Genomic DNA, 14678 nt, shown 5'->3' on the forward strand with positions numbered 1-14678 from the left:
ACTGTTTGCATTTAAACCTAGTCCTCTAATGAATGTATAATTATAAAACAATTTTAATCTGCAACAAAGCAGTTTTATAATTGTTAAGTCTGCATGATGCATTGTTATTTGTCACATTTATATTTCTCCATCCCTGTCCCAGCTTATTTTGCAAGCAAAAATACTCATAAAATCTCAGTGACTAAATTGGTTACTAGTAGTCTTACAGTCACTCTATCTCCAGGTAGATAGACATTTCATCCTGGATATGTAATTTAATCCATTTAAAAGTGGGAGAAAGCAGTACAATGACCTGTGGATTTAAGGAGGATATAAGTTAGAAACAACTGATGGGGATATACATATATATATAAGTTTTAAATGTTAGATGTTATTTGTTTCTGGTGAAGCAGCCATTACTTGTAAGCAGGATTGAATTCATTTTCTTCCCAGTGGTTGAACCAATCTAAATCTGAGCAAAGCAACCTCCTGCGCCAGATCCTGCATTCTCTTAACCGGTAATAAAGAACCTTGCCGGCCTGACAGGTTGTCACAGCAATTATTCACACGAAGTTCTATAGCAGTTGTATCTGTCAGCCCATGTAGTATTGAATATTTTAACTGGCAGTCTTCCAAGACTGAACATTAATCTTACCATCTCCTATTACAGTCCCTAATCAAGATATTCCAGGGGTGATTGCACTAACATTGTTTGAAGACTACATCTACTGGACTGATGGGAAAACCAAGTCACTCAGCCGTGCCCATAAAACCTCGGGAGCAGACAGACTCTCACTGATTAACTCATGGCATGCCATCACAGATATCCAGGTGTATCATTCTTATAGACAACCTGATGGTAATTATTCTTTCCATGATTTCCATAAGTGCATCAACATCTTTTAGTAACATTCCATTTTTGTTTCCTTTAAGGTTAAGTGTAAATTTATTTTTGAGAAAGATTACCAGATTTGACTGCTTAGTATAATTGTATAGAATAAATTCATTTGCTATCAAATACTGCTATTAAGGGATATGGTTAGAAGCTCAATAATAGTACAAGAATTATTGATTTGTTGAAATCATATTAACCTGAAATGACATTAATACATGTAGTTGGAGAAGTGAAGACTGCATTCTTGAAATCATTTATTTACAAAATATTTATAGGATCCTAGTTTCTGGACTGCTAGGTGAAAAGAACTATATTTATGTAGCTCTAAGGTTCTAAAAATGAGAACTGTATCAAGTATGCTTAAGCATACATCTAGTAGGAATTCTATCAGGCCATATGGAATAAAGTTTTGATTATTTTGCTACCCACTATACTATTACATGTAGATCATCATTTCATTATTTTATTTTACATTTATATTTTTAAACCTGTGTATATACTCATCCAAAATACTTTTAGTCTCTGTTTGTTTTTCTGATGGACACCTTTTTCCTACTAAAATACTTGCTATTGTGGAGATACATTCTTAAAATTATTTAATGGTAAAATAAATGTCATAGGATGATGAGTAGAATTTTTAACAAAATTATATTTATAATCTTGATGAGTTCTTGATTACAACGTTGTATTCAAATACAAGTTATGAAGCTTAAATGTCCTATCTCTCATCCCATATTATATTATTGGTCTTGATTATCCCATTCTGTTGTTGTTGTTTCTTTCTCATCTGTAGTCTCCAAACATCTCTGTATGACAAATAATGGAGGTTGTAGTCATCTGTGCCTTTTAGCCCCTGGAAAGACTCACACCTGTGCATGTCCCACCAACTTCTATCTTGCAGCTGATAACAGGACTTGCTTATCCAACTGCACAGCCAGTCAGGTGAGTGGAGGTCTAGAAATCATTTCATGGCATGTATGAGCAAGTTGTTATAAAGGTTTTGCCTGTGTTTTGTTTATTCATGTAAACCATTTTTGAAACATCATGTTTTTTGTTTGGCATAGCATTAGATAAACATTCCATACATTATAGAGAGGGTCACAGAGTAAGGGAAAAGCCATTTGATGCATATTGTTAAAATGTGAATTTAGGAAGTACGCATAGAGGTTAAAAGGAAGACAGAAACAAAAATGAAAACCATTCTTACACCAATCCACACAGAATAATGGTGCAAATCATGAGCAGGCATAGCAGAATCATCAGGGGAGATTTGACCTGATACCAGGGTGATTGAGGCATAGGGTTAAGACTAAGATATATGCAGTTTAAACAAAGAAAAAAATCTTCCTAGATAATCTGCTCTGTATCACCATCTCTACCTCTCTGTCATTCTTCAGAGTAAGTGATACGGAAAAGGTAAGTTTGTAAAAAGTAATTTTCTAGATATTTTTATTGAAAAATTATATGATCTAAATAATTTCCTTCTGAAATCTCTTTTTCTTCAAAATGTAGTTATTTTCAGTGAAGCTATTTCAGAAGTTAATTTTTTTACTTAATGGTGGTTACATGGACTTTATTACTTTCAAAATTCGGACAAAAGTCACATGACATTATAAAATTTAATTTTTTATATTTGAGTAACTATCTTGTTTAAGATAAAATAGGAAATGTGATTTGTTTTTTTTTAACATGACTAAATTTATTCTTAGAATTCTGTGTTTTGAATTTGCTGGTTTTCCAATTCTAGCAGTGACATCATGGCAAGAGACTGAATTTCTCTTAGGGTGTGCTTATTTTCAAAAAGAGAAGCTAATTCTAGCTCAACTTGCCTCTTAAGTTATGACTATGAGGCTCATACAATAAAGAACTATATAAACGAAAAAGATCCAACCTTTTCCAGGAAGCAGTGTGTGTAGTGGTTAAGGGCATAGACTCTGAAGCCAGACTCACTTTGACCATAACCCTGACTGCTTTAAATAAGCTGAATTACCTTGGCTTTGTTACTTAACTACTTGATGTCTCAGTTTTCTCATCTTTTAAATGGGAATGATAATATTTCCAGGCCACCGTTATGAAGATTACATGGGAAAAGCTCCTGGGTCATAGTAAGTGTTGTTGTTATTACCCTAGCCCTCTAGTGCAAGTAGAATATACTTGAGTATGTGTGCAATTAGTGTGAGCTGCCATCAGGAGGTTCTGATGTGTAGCTGAAAGCACAGGTCACAGTCTCTTTTTTCTTTACAACTGTGTTGTTTTAATTATACTCTCCTAAGTATTTATGTGAACAAAATTCATTATTTTTAGAGAACTAGAAATTTGTCACTATGGGAGTTAAAATAAGCAAACTAGAGGTAAAATTTAAGGGAGAAGTCACATCTTTAAAATTTTTTAAATTATAATTTCTGTTAATTTTGTTTAGTTTAGACAGATTTTCAATTTAACCTCTGGTTTATTCTGAAATAAACTCTGATCTCTTGATTTGGAGCAGACCAGGGTCACTCTGTTGAGGCCCAGCACTGAGGCTATAGGTAACTTAGTGGAAATGGCACCTGCTTAAGCCCCTTACAGTGTAGTGAGCCTCATTAGCTGACTGGAAATAAAGTAAAGCCAAAGGATGTTTGACACACAGATGAAATCTCAAACAGCAGGACATAGATAGTAAAACATCAGCCTCACTGTAGTCATAAAAAGGATAAGATGCTTCAAATTATTATATAGAAAAACTAGGATTGTATGTATTCAAAGGCAAAAAGTCTGATCAGTCAATTAAATGAAAACTTAAATCAACCTAGAAAAGTATTATTCATATAACTAAATTACCTCTCAATTTGGTATCAGTGATAACATGACTAAAATATTTATAATTTTTCATATACCCCCAATAGTGTTTTGCATGAATTAAAAAAAATCAACAATAGCAAGACAGTACAGTAACAGACTGTTGTGGATCAGATATCTTTGTTTTCAATACTTCCTGAAAAAAACAGTTATCAGTTCATTTGTCTCATTTTTAAGAAAAAAGTTAACGAAGAGTAACATCTCAGCTAACACAGTCAATTAGTGGTTGTCCCTGTAAGTCCTGTGGTTTATGCAGTCATTTTATCTCTGATTCTTTTCTGATACAATGGGAGGAAAAAAAGATCTACTGTATACTTCTTGGAGAAAAGTCAGTTCATAGCACAATTTTTAGTGAGGTAGATATTAAAATGAAGTGAATAATTTATGTACTTCAGAATCATATCATTAAGAATTCTGATAAAAAATATTGCATTTTAAATTTATCTTACTAAGGGATTTTGGGTTTATCATCTAATTACTGCAGCCAATGATACACCCCCAAATATTATTGATTTTTAACAAAATAGGCAAATCACACCAATAAGAATTCTATTAGGATTGGAAATGAACATATGAAAATCTGGTAAAAATCAAGGTTACGTCCAATTCTTGTGGCATAAATCATTTCAAATATTACATTTAAATCATTTTAATTAGAAAACTATAAAAGTAAATTTAAAATGAATTTACTTATTTTTATGTGGAGACTCTTCCTGTTTTGAGTAAACTTCACTATATGTAGGATTTGCATTTTATCCATGTATCCACTTAGTAGACATGAATTTAAGAGTTTCTTTATAGCTTCTTCTTGTGGGTGATGTTTGCAGTCTGCAATTTATTTTATGAAGATACTAGTCTTGGAGAGCATTTACCATGAAGAATTTTTTGTATTTATGTTTAACATTTATCTTTTTAAAGTTACTGTATTTAAGTATGAAAAAAAAGCCCAGACACAAAATAGAAGAAATCTTCCTCTGAGAGTAATGAATAAAATGTGGGTTAGCATAAAGAGTAATAATAAATATATTTTACCCTGGCCTTCCCTTAACTCAAAACACTTTTATGTCCTTATTAAAAATGAAATGGTGAGCAAAATCATTGTGTCATCTATCATTCCAATAGTGGGTGTTTATTTAAATCAGAAATATTTAGTAAAATTAAAAATATGTGTAAATAATAGGTAAAATTTAAAATATTTTTAATATTAAAAATTTAGATATTTTTCAAATCTTGATTGGAAAGTCTTTGAATATACTCAGGAGACTTGAAATCATCTTACTTATATACTTTGATATACTGTAATGACTGGAAATGTTTAATGTTCAGGGCAATTGCTTTCAGAGTAAGCCTTATATCCCCAGACAATCACTATCTATCAAAGTAATACTTTTCTTTTGGTAATTTATGAAAACCACAACAAACATGACCACAGGCTAAGTAAATATGGGAAAATCAGTTGAACAGGGAGATCTTCCCTTGGATTCACAGTGCTCTATTCCCTCTTACAGTGTCACTGGCAAAAATATTACTCTCTTATTTAAAATATAAATATAAATATATGTATATAAATCTACCCTAAATCAGCTCCATGATATCCAGACAGGTTCAGTAAAGGCTAGCATCACAGTCTGTCTTACTTGAAGACAGTAACAGTATTTTAAATGAACAAATTTTTAGCTTCCTAATCCATCTTCGTTAGAGAAAATTGAACCTGGGTTATATATTTCTGTGTTACAAATCTGCCTAGCATGCAACATGCTAAGATAAATGTCACCTTGCTTTTAGTCACTCACATGAGAATTACAGCAAAAACACTTCAAAAAGAAAATGAATACATTTTAGAAAATATCTAATATTTTCAATTTCAGAAGAAAAAAATTTGAAGTACTAGAAGAAATCTACTAAATTTAACTATCGCTTGATTTTATTCACGGCAACTATTTCAGATACATGTGCTCTCTGTATGGAAAGTGTGATTTTCTTTAGATTCTCTATCTTATGAGGGTACGTTTGGAACTGAATGTTACTGAGGAAAGGATAAGTTTGTGGTCTGAGATCTAAGATTGGCTGAGCTTTCTTTGTCACTGTGTATGGTTGGCCAGTAGTGAAGTTAGCAGGAACAATAATTCAAATTAATTAAATTAGTTAAATTAGTTCAAATTAACTAAATGAATTCAACTCAATACCTCTTCCTGGTATCTCTGATGATTTTTAGCCCTAATCAGTGTTCAGCAAAATTTTTCTGTAGCAGGCCAGGTAATAACTATTTTAGGCTTTGTGAACCACATGGTCTGTGTAGCAGTACTAAACTGTTGTGGTGAGAAAGCAGCTGTAGACAATAAGTAAATTCATGAGCTTGTCTGTGCTCAGGAAATCTCAACAGGTTTTACTGAACAGTGTGCTTTCCTGGATGGTCATTTTGCTACTTGTTGTGCACTTATTCCCTATTGTGGAATGCTCTAAGACCACCACAGTTCACATTTGCAGCAAGAGAGTAGGCTAGGCTGCTCTGCCCTAGTGAGTTTTTAAATATCCATTATATATGAGTAGTGTTCTTTAATCTTTATTTTTTTTCCTTTTTTTCAAAGTTTCGTTGCAAAACTGATAAATGTATTCCATTCTGGTGGAAATGTGACACCGTGGATGACTGTGGTGATGGATCTGACGAACCAGATGACTGTCGTGAGTACACTGGCAGATGCAGGAATTTAGAATTTAGAGCTCCTTACATCCCAGACCTGGAAAATTGAAGCTAGATCTTAAGTATTGCCTTCTGATAGCTTTCAAAAATTGAAACAGAAAGGTTTTATGTCAGTAGTTAAAAATACAGCAAAAATTGTTGCAATGTCTTGTGTATGTCTCTGATCACTATTACATCTACAATGACACCATCAGCACTTTGTATTAGTTTTCTCTTTCTCAATTTTTTTTTTACTTGTAGAATAACTAAACTCTTCATGTAGCAATCAGGAGAGTAAAAATCAGCATGATTTTGACTTAAGATATCATTAAATCAGAAGCAAAAATGGGCAAGTTTTCAGAATGCCACTCAATGACTGAAATCTTGACTTTAAGAGATACTGTCCTTCAACTTTTCTGTCAGTATTAAAATACTGAAAATTCTTTAAGAGTCAGATTTTTTCCAATGTAAGTCATTAGTTGGCTGTTAGTCAATTTAGTATGCTATTAGTAGTTGCCTTAAAGTGACTACCAATTATGTCTTGACATTTGACTATCATTGGCATGGTTAGGTGCTATTTTTTTAAGCTGTCTTTGGTAACCTAGGTTGTAATGGACAATCAGCAGACTTTTCCTTGTTAGCCTTTTATAGTTCACTCCATGGGTCACTCTTATACTGTCCTGTCAACTTGAAGATGCTTGTAGTCAATCATGATAATTCCCTCAACATCCCAGTAGTTGGTTGCCTTGATTTGGTCTTGACAATTGAGTTCAAGATCCTTAGGCTTGCACTAAAGAAAGAAGTATACTGTCTTAGTGAAAGCCAGCTACTTTCTGCTACAGAACTTTCCACCACATAATTACAAAGCTGTTTCAAACTTAGGACCTCTAGATAATTACTTGGATGAGCTGTATTCCACCTCTCTGGTCACTACCAAGTATATCAAACATTTGAAGTTTTTTCACATATCTCATTTATATGTTTAAAATCAGTAAATAATATATTCAGTGAGAAGGAAAAAGTTTTAAAAGTCATTGCTTTTCTAATATTATTTTTCTGTTTCTGAAAGGTCCATTGCCCTTTGATTTTTTTTTAATAAAGTTTTTGTTTTCACTGTGATGGACAATATATGAAGAGTAGTATCTGTATGACATAGGTATACTATTATGCTTGAATTATTCTTAAGTTACTGAATTAAAAAAATATCAAGGAACAAGAAATTATGGTGGCCAATGGAGATTTACACAATAAAATTTATTAATTTTCTCACAATAAACTGTTCTGTGATATAGTAAAGTAAATACAACTTATTTTTGTAGTTTATAGAAATAAGAATGATTGTGTTACTGTAGTTCTCCTATTAAGATGACCTTTCCTGCCCAGATTTACTAAGGTGTTTTTTGAGGAATTATCCCCATGATGACCTGCAGACAAAGTGAGTAGCACCCAGTGCTCTCCCTTCTAAAATATTTACAGCTCCTGAGCTCTAATTTTGATCTTGACTGAAATTTCATGCTGTAACCAAACTCATATGAAAAATTAACTACAGCTTTAGTATAACACACTTTTTAAGTTTACCCACTTTCAGAATATTTGGTGAACAAATATAACCTTAATGTCTTTTGAAGGGAACCAAAGAGGCATCTGGTATCTAAGAGTCTCTGTATGATGCTTATCCTGGTTAAATACCAATACTAAGTGTTTTTATTGGTGACATTATCTCTGTGATCTTTTAGTAAATGATCTATTTCTTGGAGTTGATGGGTTAACAGCTTGAACATCTGTAGGCATGACACTTTATTTTGAGAGTCATGGTGAGGTGGAAAATGATGTATGTGTGTCTGTTGAGTGTTTAGACTTCATTTTTGAGTAGCTACATCATCAAAATTTGCAGGTATTGAGAGCCACTGACAATACCTGTAATTTCACCTGAAAAAGCAGAAAAGCTTGATACCAGGTTCATATACCTTCAAACTGCAATAATGTTATTTATGCAAATATAGTTGAGTGATGCATCAAGAATTCTCTGGCATCATAAGTTTGTAATTATATTTCCTATAACACTCTAATGCATCAAGGATCATTCTAGAGACACATTTAAAGGTCACCTAGGCTTCCTAGTTATTTAACAGACATTGGAACTCCTTTAATATTTACAACCCTTCTTACAGAAAAGTTTTGGACAACCTCACTTGTAATGGACAAGGTGACTGTGGGGATGAGGAAGATGAAAGGGACTGTCATAAGTCACCTCAAAATGTTCTTACTTCTGACTCCGAACTGAAATTGGTCTAAAAATTACTATCCATACACCATAAGTTCATAAAGTGTTGAAAAATACAACAGCAGTTATGCGCAAAGAAATATTAAAGGGACTCGTATATGAAGCAACAGGAAATAGAGGAAATGCATGTTTAGATCATGAGAAAATTAAGTATCGCCCAGTTTAAACATTTAGTGTGATTAATTAATAAATGTTGTAAATTGAAGGTAAATGACATTCAACATTTTAGAACTCACTTCTGTGGAAGCCATGCATATAATTGAGAGGTTTTTTTTTCATGTTAAGAAAATTTTAATTAATATTTTAATTATAAAAGCGTAATTTATCTTCCAAAGAAAGTTCAAAATATAATTTATTAATGTTTGATTGACCAATTTGAACTAATAAACAGCATACTATTAATCTCAAAATCAGTGATTAGTAACACACATTAGGACCATCAGTGAAAAGATAAGTGTTTATTGCAAGTTGTGAGAAGACTTCAGAGTCAAATGTGGATTTAAACTTCAACTCTGGCACTTGAAACTTGTATATTCTTGGGTGAATTATTAGAATCCATGAGACTTACTTTCCTCATTTATAAAATGGTCATGGTGATCCCAAGGTGAGAAGTTTATAATGAGATTCAATTAGTAACTATATGTGAAAGAACCTAGCCCAGTGCATGATACAAAGTAGATATTCAGTAGATCCTACTTTATTGTTATTATTGCTTAAATAAACTCAAAGAATATAGCAAAAACTGCTTTACCATGTAGGAGATATTTATTATAATAACATACGTATGGTATATAAAAATCTTTACTAGTTATGACATTGTCCTTATATATTAATAAGATTATAGGAATAAATATCAATAATTCTGATTTAAAATGTGATAGTTATAGAAAGTATTTGCTTTAAGGAATGCTGGGGGGTATGTATTGAGGGCAGATGTTTCTCTCTTAATACATTACAGGCAGCAAAGTGATCAAAGAAATAATTTTTTAAGTGATATTGGAATAACTTTTTTAAAAAATTACAATGAATTGTGCTCTGCCACTTCTCTCAATACCATGTCTTTGAAATGAGGAGAAATTTAAATGTTTTAAATATATATATTTATATTTATATGTTGTTAATATCTTCTTACTGTTAGTTTATAAAATCTAATCTGGAGGCCATCTGAGCTGCTCAAAGCTTAACTGCACATCTGAAACTAATAGCTCTCTGCATGTGAGACATTCACATTGTGCTCTAGGATATGTTTAATATAATAATACAATAAATATGTTGAATGTCAGAAAAGCTCTGTTTAAGAAGTCATGAGCTAAGATTGTCATTCCACGATACCTATATGTTTCCTCCTCTAGCGGAATTTAAATGTCAGCCAGGCCGATTTCAGTGTGGAACTGGGCTCTGTGCTCTGCCTGCTTTCATCTGTGATGGAGAGAATGACTGTGGGGACAATTCTGATGAACTCAACTGTGGTAGGTGATTACATTCTTAACAAAGGAACACGAATCTAATTCTTAACTGATTATGTTTGCACTGATTTAAATTCAGACACAGGCTTTAGCCCACATTTTTTGTTCTCTCTTGTAGACACACATGTCTGCCTCTCAGGTCAATTCAAGTGTAACAAGAACCAGAAATGCATCCCAGTAAACCTCAGATGCAATGGGCAGGATGACTGTGGGGATGAGGAAGATGAAAGGGACTGTCGTAAGTCACCTCCAACTGTTCACTCTGACCTCTGACTCCCAACTGAAATTGGTCTAAAGATTATTATTGTTCACCATAAATTTATACAGTGTGGAAAATATAACTGCAATGATGGGCAAATAATTCCAACTAGATGTCTATTGGGATGGTTAAGAAACTCTGTATAAAAATATATAGAAAATTAAAACATGGGTGATCTTTACTTAAAAGCTACCTGGAGATTATTACAAACATGAAAAAACATGCATTCATCGACATCATCCTTAAGAGAAGCAGCAAAAACAAATTACAGGTGATTATGGTGCTCTTTTAAAAAATATAGATTTTTTTTTTTTTACCATATGAAATAGCTGCAGGTAATTTTCTTCTGTTGATTTAATTAGTTACTTGAAATCAACTGCATTTTAATTAGAGATTTTTTTCCTTAATAATAACATATTGAATGTATGATAAGAAATAAAAATCTGGACAAAATAACCTAACAAAATCACTTGTTAAAAACTGTAATACTCCTTCTAATGTATCTTAACAAGCTACTTCAAAAGACAATTGTAAAATAATTTTAATTCTGTTCACCTCTTATTTCAATCTCCCATGAAAAATAAATATATATAAAATGGGAGGCGGAACAGTTTACATCATATACATACATGCACGTAGGCAGGCAGGCACATACACACATACACGTACGTACACACACAGGATCTGAACCATAGAGCGCCTGTCAAGTTGAAGCTTTCAACATAACTGCTGTCAACATTTCTGTCTTGCTGAAGTTTTATTTTATTTCTCTAAAACTTTTATTAGTAAATAATGTGCAGTCATCCAGCAATTTGATTAAGATGGTACATTCAGAATAAAGTCAGTACCAGTTCTTTATGGTTATCCATTCTAGAAGCTGATCCATTAAACTGACTTAAGATTTGTGAAGCAGTTTATAGTTTGAGTCAGATGTTCACCTCTTCCCTGAAAATCTCAACACAGCTAGAGGTTTTGATAAATTCTGTGCCTTTCTTTTTCTCATTCACTAATATCTTCTGATTTTAGTCATTTTCTATTTACAAAAATGCCTATGTATAAATTCTTAAATTTATTTATCTGAAAAAAATTATTTTGAAAGACCCTGAATCCTTTATTTTTTAATTAGTTTCAAGATATCTAATCAAGGTGGGGTGGTTTTGAAAACTCTGATTTTTATCAAATGCATCATTTGCAGAAATATGTTCATTTATTTATACTGGAACGGGTAATAGGAATACACTATAGATAATTAAAAGTTAAGATTTATCACCTTCAGGGTCTTATTAATTAAAAGATGATACATTTTCAATTGATTAACTTAAAAATTTATTTGTTTTTTAATTAGAATGTCTATTCTTGTCCAAAGCTACATTTTAATAATAGATGCTTTCCTCTTAAGCCGAAAACAGCTGCTCTCCAGACTATTTCCAGTGTAAAACTACCAAACATTGCATTTCCAAGCTGTGGGTTTGCGATGAGGATCCAGACTGTGCAGACGCATCAGATGAGGCCAACTGCGGTGAGTGTTTTGTGACGGTGGATCCTACCTCTTGCATTTGTATCATCATCTGAGATGGCCATAGTGAAATGAATTTGAACACAATTCTGATACAACTAGGGTCTAACATGCGAAAGTTTTTTCTCTGTGCCCCCAGAGTCAATAACCTCAGGTTAGCTATTTTAGAATAAGCATGGAGGGGTAAGGCAGAAGGGTTAAGTATTGCTTTAGCATAAGTCAAAACTGTTTCTAAAACGACAGATCTGAAAGGTAAGATAAAACTGTCTTCTTACGTTAGCGTATGCACATGCTATTAACATTTAATGAATAGAAACAATAAAACATTATTTTCATATTGTTCTAGGCTTCATTTTTCTCCTTAAATACATATGAATAGAAACAATAAAACATTATTTTCATATTGTTCTCGGCTTCATTGTTCTCCTTAAATACATATGATTGTTCATTTATCCAATGATTATTTTTCATTCTTAAACATGGTGGGGAAAAAGAAAAAAGATAACAAAGGCATCTGTTCTGTTTTAGTAGATGACAGCAATCATTTAAGTTAGCATGTTTCTGAAACATTAATATTTTCACTTAAGATCAGTTATTTTATTTACAGTTAATATTACTTAACATTGCAGAATGGAGAACATATGTGTTCATTTTTGTTTAATGCATTTGATTCTATCCTGAATATGTCAACAGTGAAACAGAAATAAAGTAATAGTTGTCATGTGTAACTCATTTTTATCAACATTTATGAAGCATTAATTGAGGCTATTTTTTAGGTGACTGCACCAAACTTGGCATTGTTGGGGAAGCAAAAAAGTATTTAATCTAGTAATTGATTAGAAAAGACAGAGTTTGTCCAAACTAAGGACAGAAACTTCAGACTTCTTAGAAAAAATTGTGTTAAATGCATTTGCTAGATTCCACCGTACTGTTATTTAACTCTTCTGGGAGAAATCAAAATGATGAAAATCATTTAGGTTCTTTGAAATTCCATTATATTGAACAATATTCATGAGCTATATGTATAATCACAGGCAACAATATGTCATTAAGAGTTTTTTTTCTAATACTATCTCCATATAACTGTGTCTTCAGGACATGCAATCAGTATGGCTTATCACTTTATAGTATCATAAAACCACCATTTCTCACTTTGTGGAATTGACCTTCATAATCAATTCACAAGGCATCAAACCACATCCATCACCAGTTTGTTCATAACACTTATCAAGGACTTTTGCAGATGAGTTTATATTACTGGCTATTTTGCTCTCTTGTCTTTTGTATTTTTGTTTACCAAAGCAACATGGAATAATGACTTATATTAACTATCAGAAAAATTTCTTGGATGAAATTTTTTTTTCTCTATTTTACTCTTCTTCCTCCTCACTTTGATGTGATTTATCTGTTTTGGTATGTTACATTGTTCAAACTGATAATTATTAATCATCATAATAAGAATAATGCCTAATATTTATGTGCTGCTTACCATATGGCCCAATAAATGCATTAAAGGCTTTATAGCGATTACTTCATTTAATCTTCTTATTATCCCTATTTTATGGTTGAGGAAAATGAGATCCAAGGAGTAAATTACCCCAAATCCTACAGCTAACAAGTGGCATAACTGGAACTTGAATCCAGAGTTATTTGACACCAAAGCCTCTACTCTATGACCATAGCATGAATCCACATCATTTTTTCTATTTAAAAAGAAAATATTTAAATATTTTCTGTTATAAAGTTATATAGAATTCTCGTAGCCACAATTATTGCTTTAAGTTCCAGACCAGTATACAAATATATACATACATACAGAAAATGGGGGAAAGGATGAATAAGGGTTACCATTTAATTTATCTTAAACCCACTCTAAAATGTTACCATGGGCAGGTGCTAATTTAATTTAAAGAAACTTCTTCCACATCATATTTTAGCATGGCATTTGTCAATCCTTATTTTTGAAGGAGCTAAAAGACCACCTCTTTCCCCTTTCTTCTGTCTTCAATACATATAGAAATGCCATGTATTTTTGCTAATTCTGTTAACACCCTTGTGGGATAGTTCCTCATTTGATGCTTTATTGAGTGGGAAAGAAACATAACACTCCTTAAAGATTAACCCTATCAAGCCAAGCCCTTATTATTATTATTTTTTTGTGTGTGTGTGCATACTTATTCTTTTTTTTTTTTTGCTTTATAACAAATTTAATCAGTTATACATATACATATGTTCCCATATCCCCTCCCTTTTGTGTCTCCCTCCCACCCTCCCTATCCCACCCCTCCAGGCGGTCACAAAGCACCGAGCTGATCTCCCTGTGCTATGCGGCTGCTTCCCACTAGCTATCTACCTTACGTTTGGTAGTGTATATATGTCCATGCCGCTCTTTCACTTTGTCACAGCTTACCCTTCCCCCTCCCCATATCCTCAAGTCCATTCTCTAGTAGGTCTGTGTCTTTATTCCTGTCTTACCCCTATGTTCTTCATGACATTTTTTTTTCTTAAATTCCATATATATGTGTCAGCATACAGTATTTGTCTTTCTCTTTCTGACTTACTTCACTCTGTATGACAGACTCTAGGTCCATCCACCTCATTACAAATAGCTCAATTTCATTTTTTATGGCTGAGTAATATTCCATTGTATATATGTGCCACATCTTCTTTACCCATTCATCCGATGATGGACACTTAGGTTGTTTCCATCTCCGGGCTATTGTAAATAGGGCTGCTATGAACATTTTGGTACATGTCTCTT

The 14678-nt window shown here is 32.6% G+C and overlaps 1 protein-coding gene across 1 annotated transcript in view; it reads left to right on the forward strand.

The window, feature by feature from the left end:
• The window catches only part of LRP1B (LDL receptor related protein 1B), a gene marked incomplete at its 3' end in the record, with an annotated part of 2330707 nt that overhangs the window by 2117886 nt on the left and 198143 nt on the right, over positions 1–14678 (forward strand). The window contains exons 82-87 of the mRNA XM_081243013.1: positions 650–838; positions 1668–1816; positions 6301–6394; positions 10029–10145; positions 10261–10380; positions 11801–11920. Of these exons, the coding sequence (XP_081099139.1) occupies positions 650–838; positions 1668–1816; positions 6301–6394; positions 10029–10145; positions 10261–10380; positions 11801–11920 (789 nt within the window). The remainder of the gene's footprint in view (positions 1–649; positions 839–1667; positions 1817–6300; positions 6395–10028; positions 10146–10260; positions 10381–11800; positions 11921–14678) is intronic.

This window comes from Mesoplodon bidens (genome assembly GCF_964165515.1).
Source record: "Mesoplodon bidens genome assembly, chromosome: 8".
Classification (NCBI taxonomy): Eukaryota; Metazoa; Chordata; class Mammalia; order Artiodactyla; family Ziphiidae; genus Mesoplodon; species Mesoplodon bidens.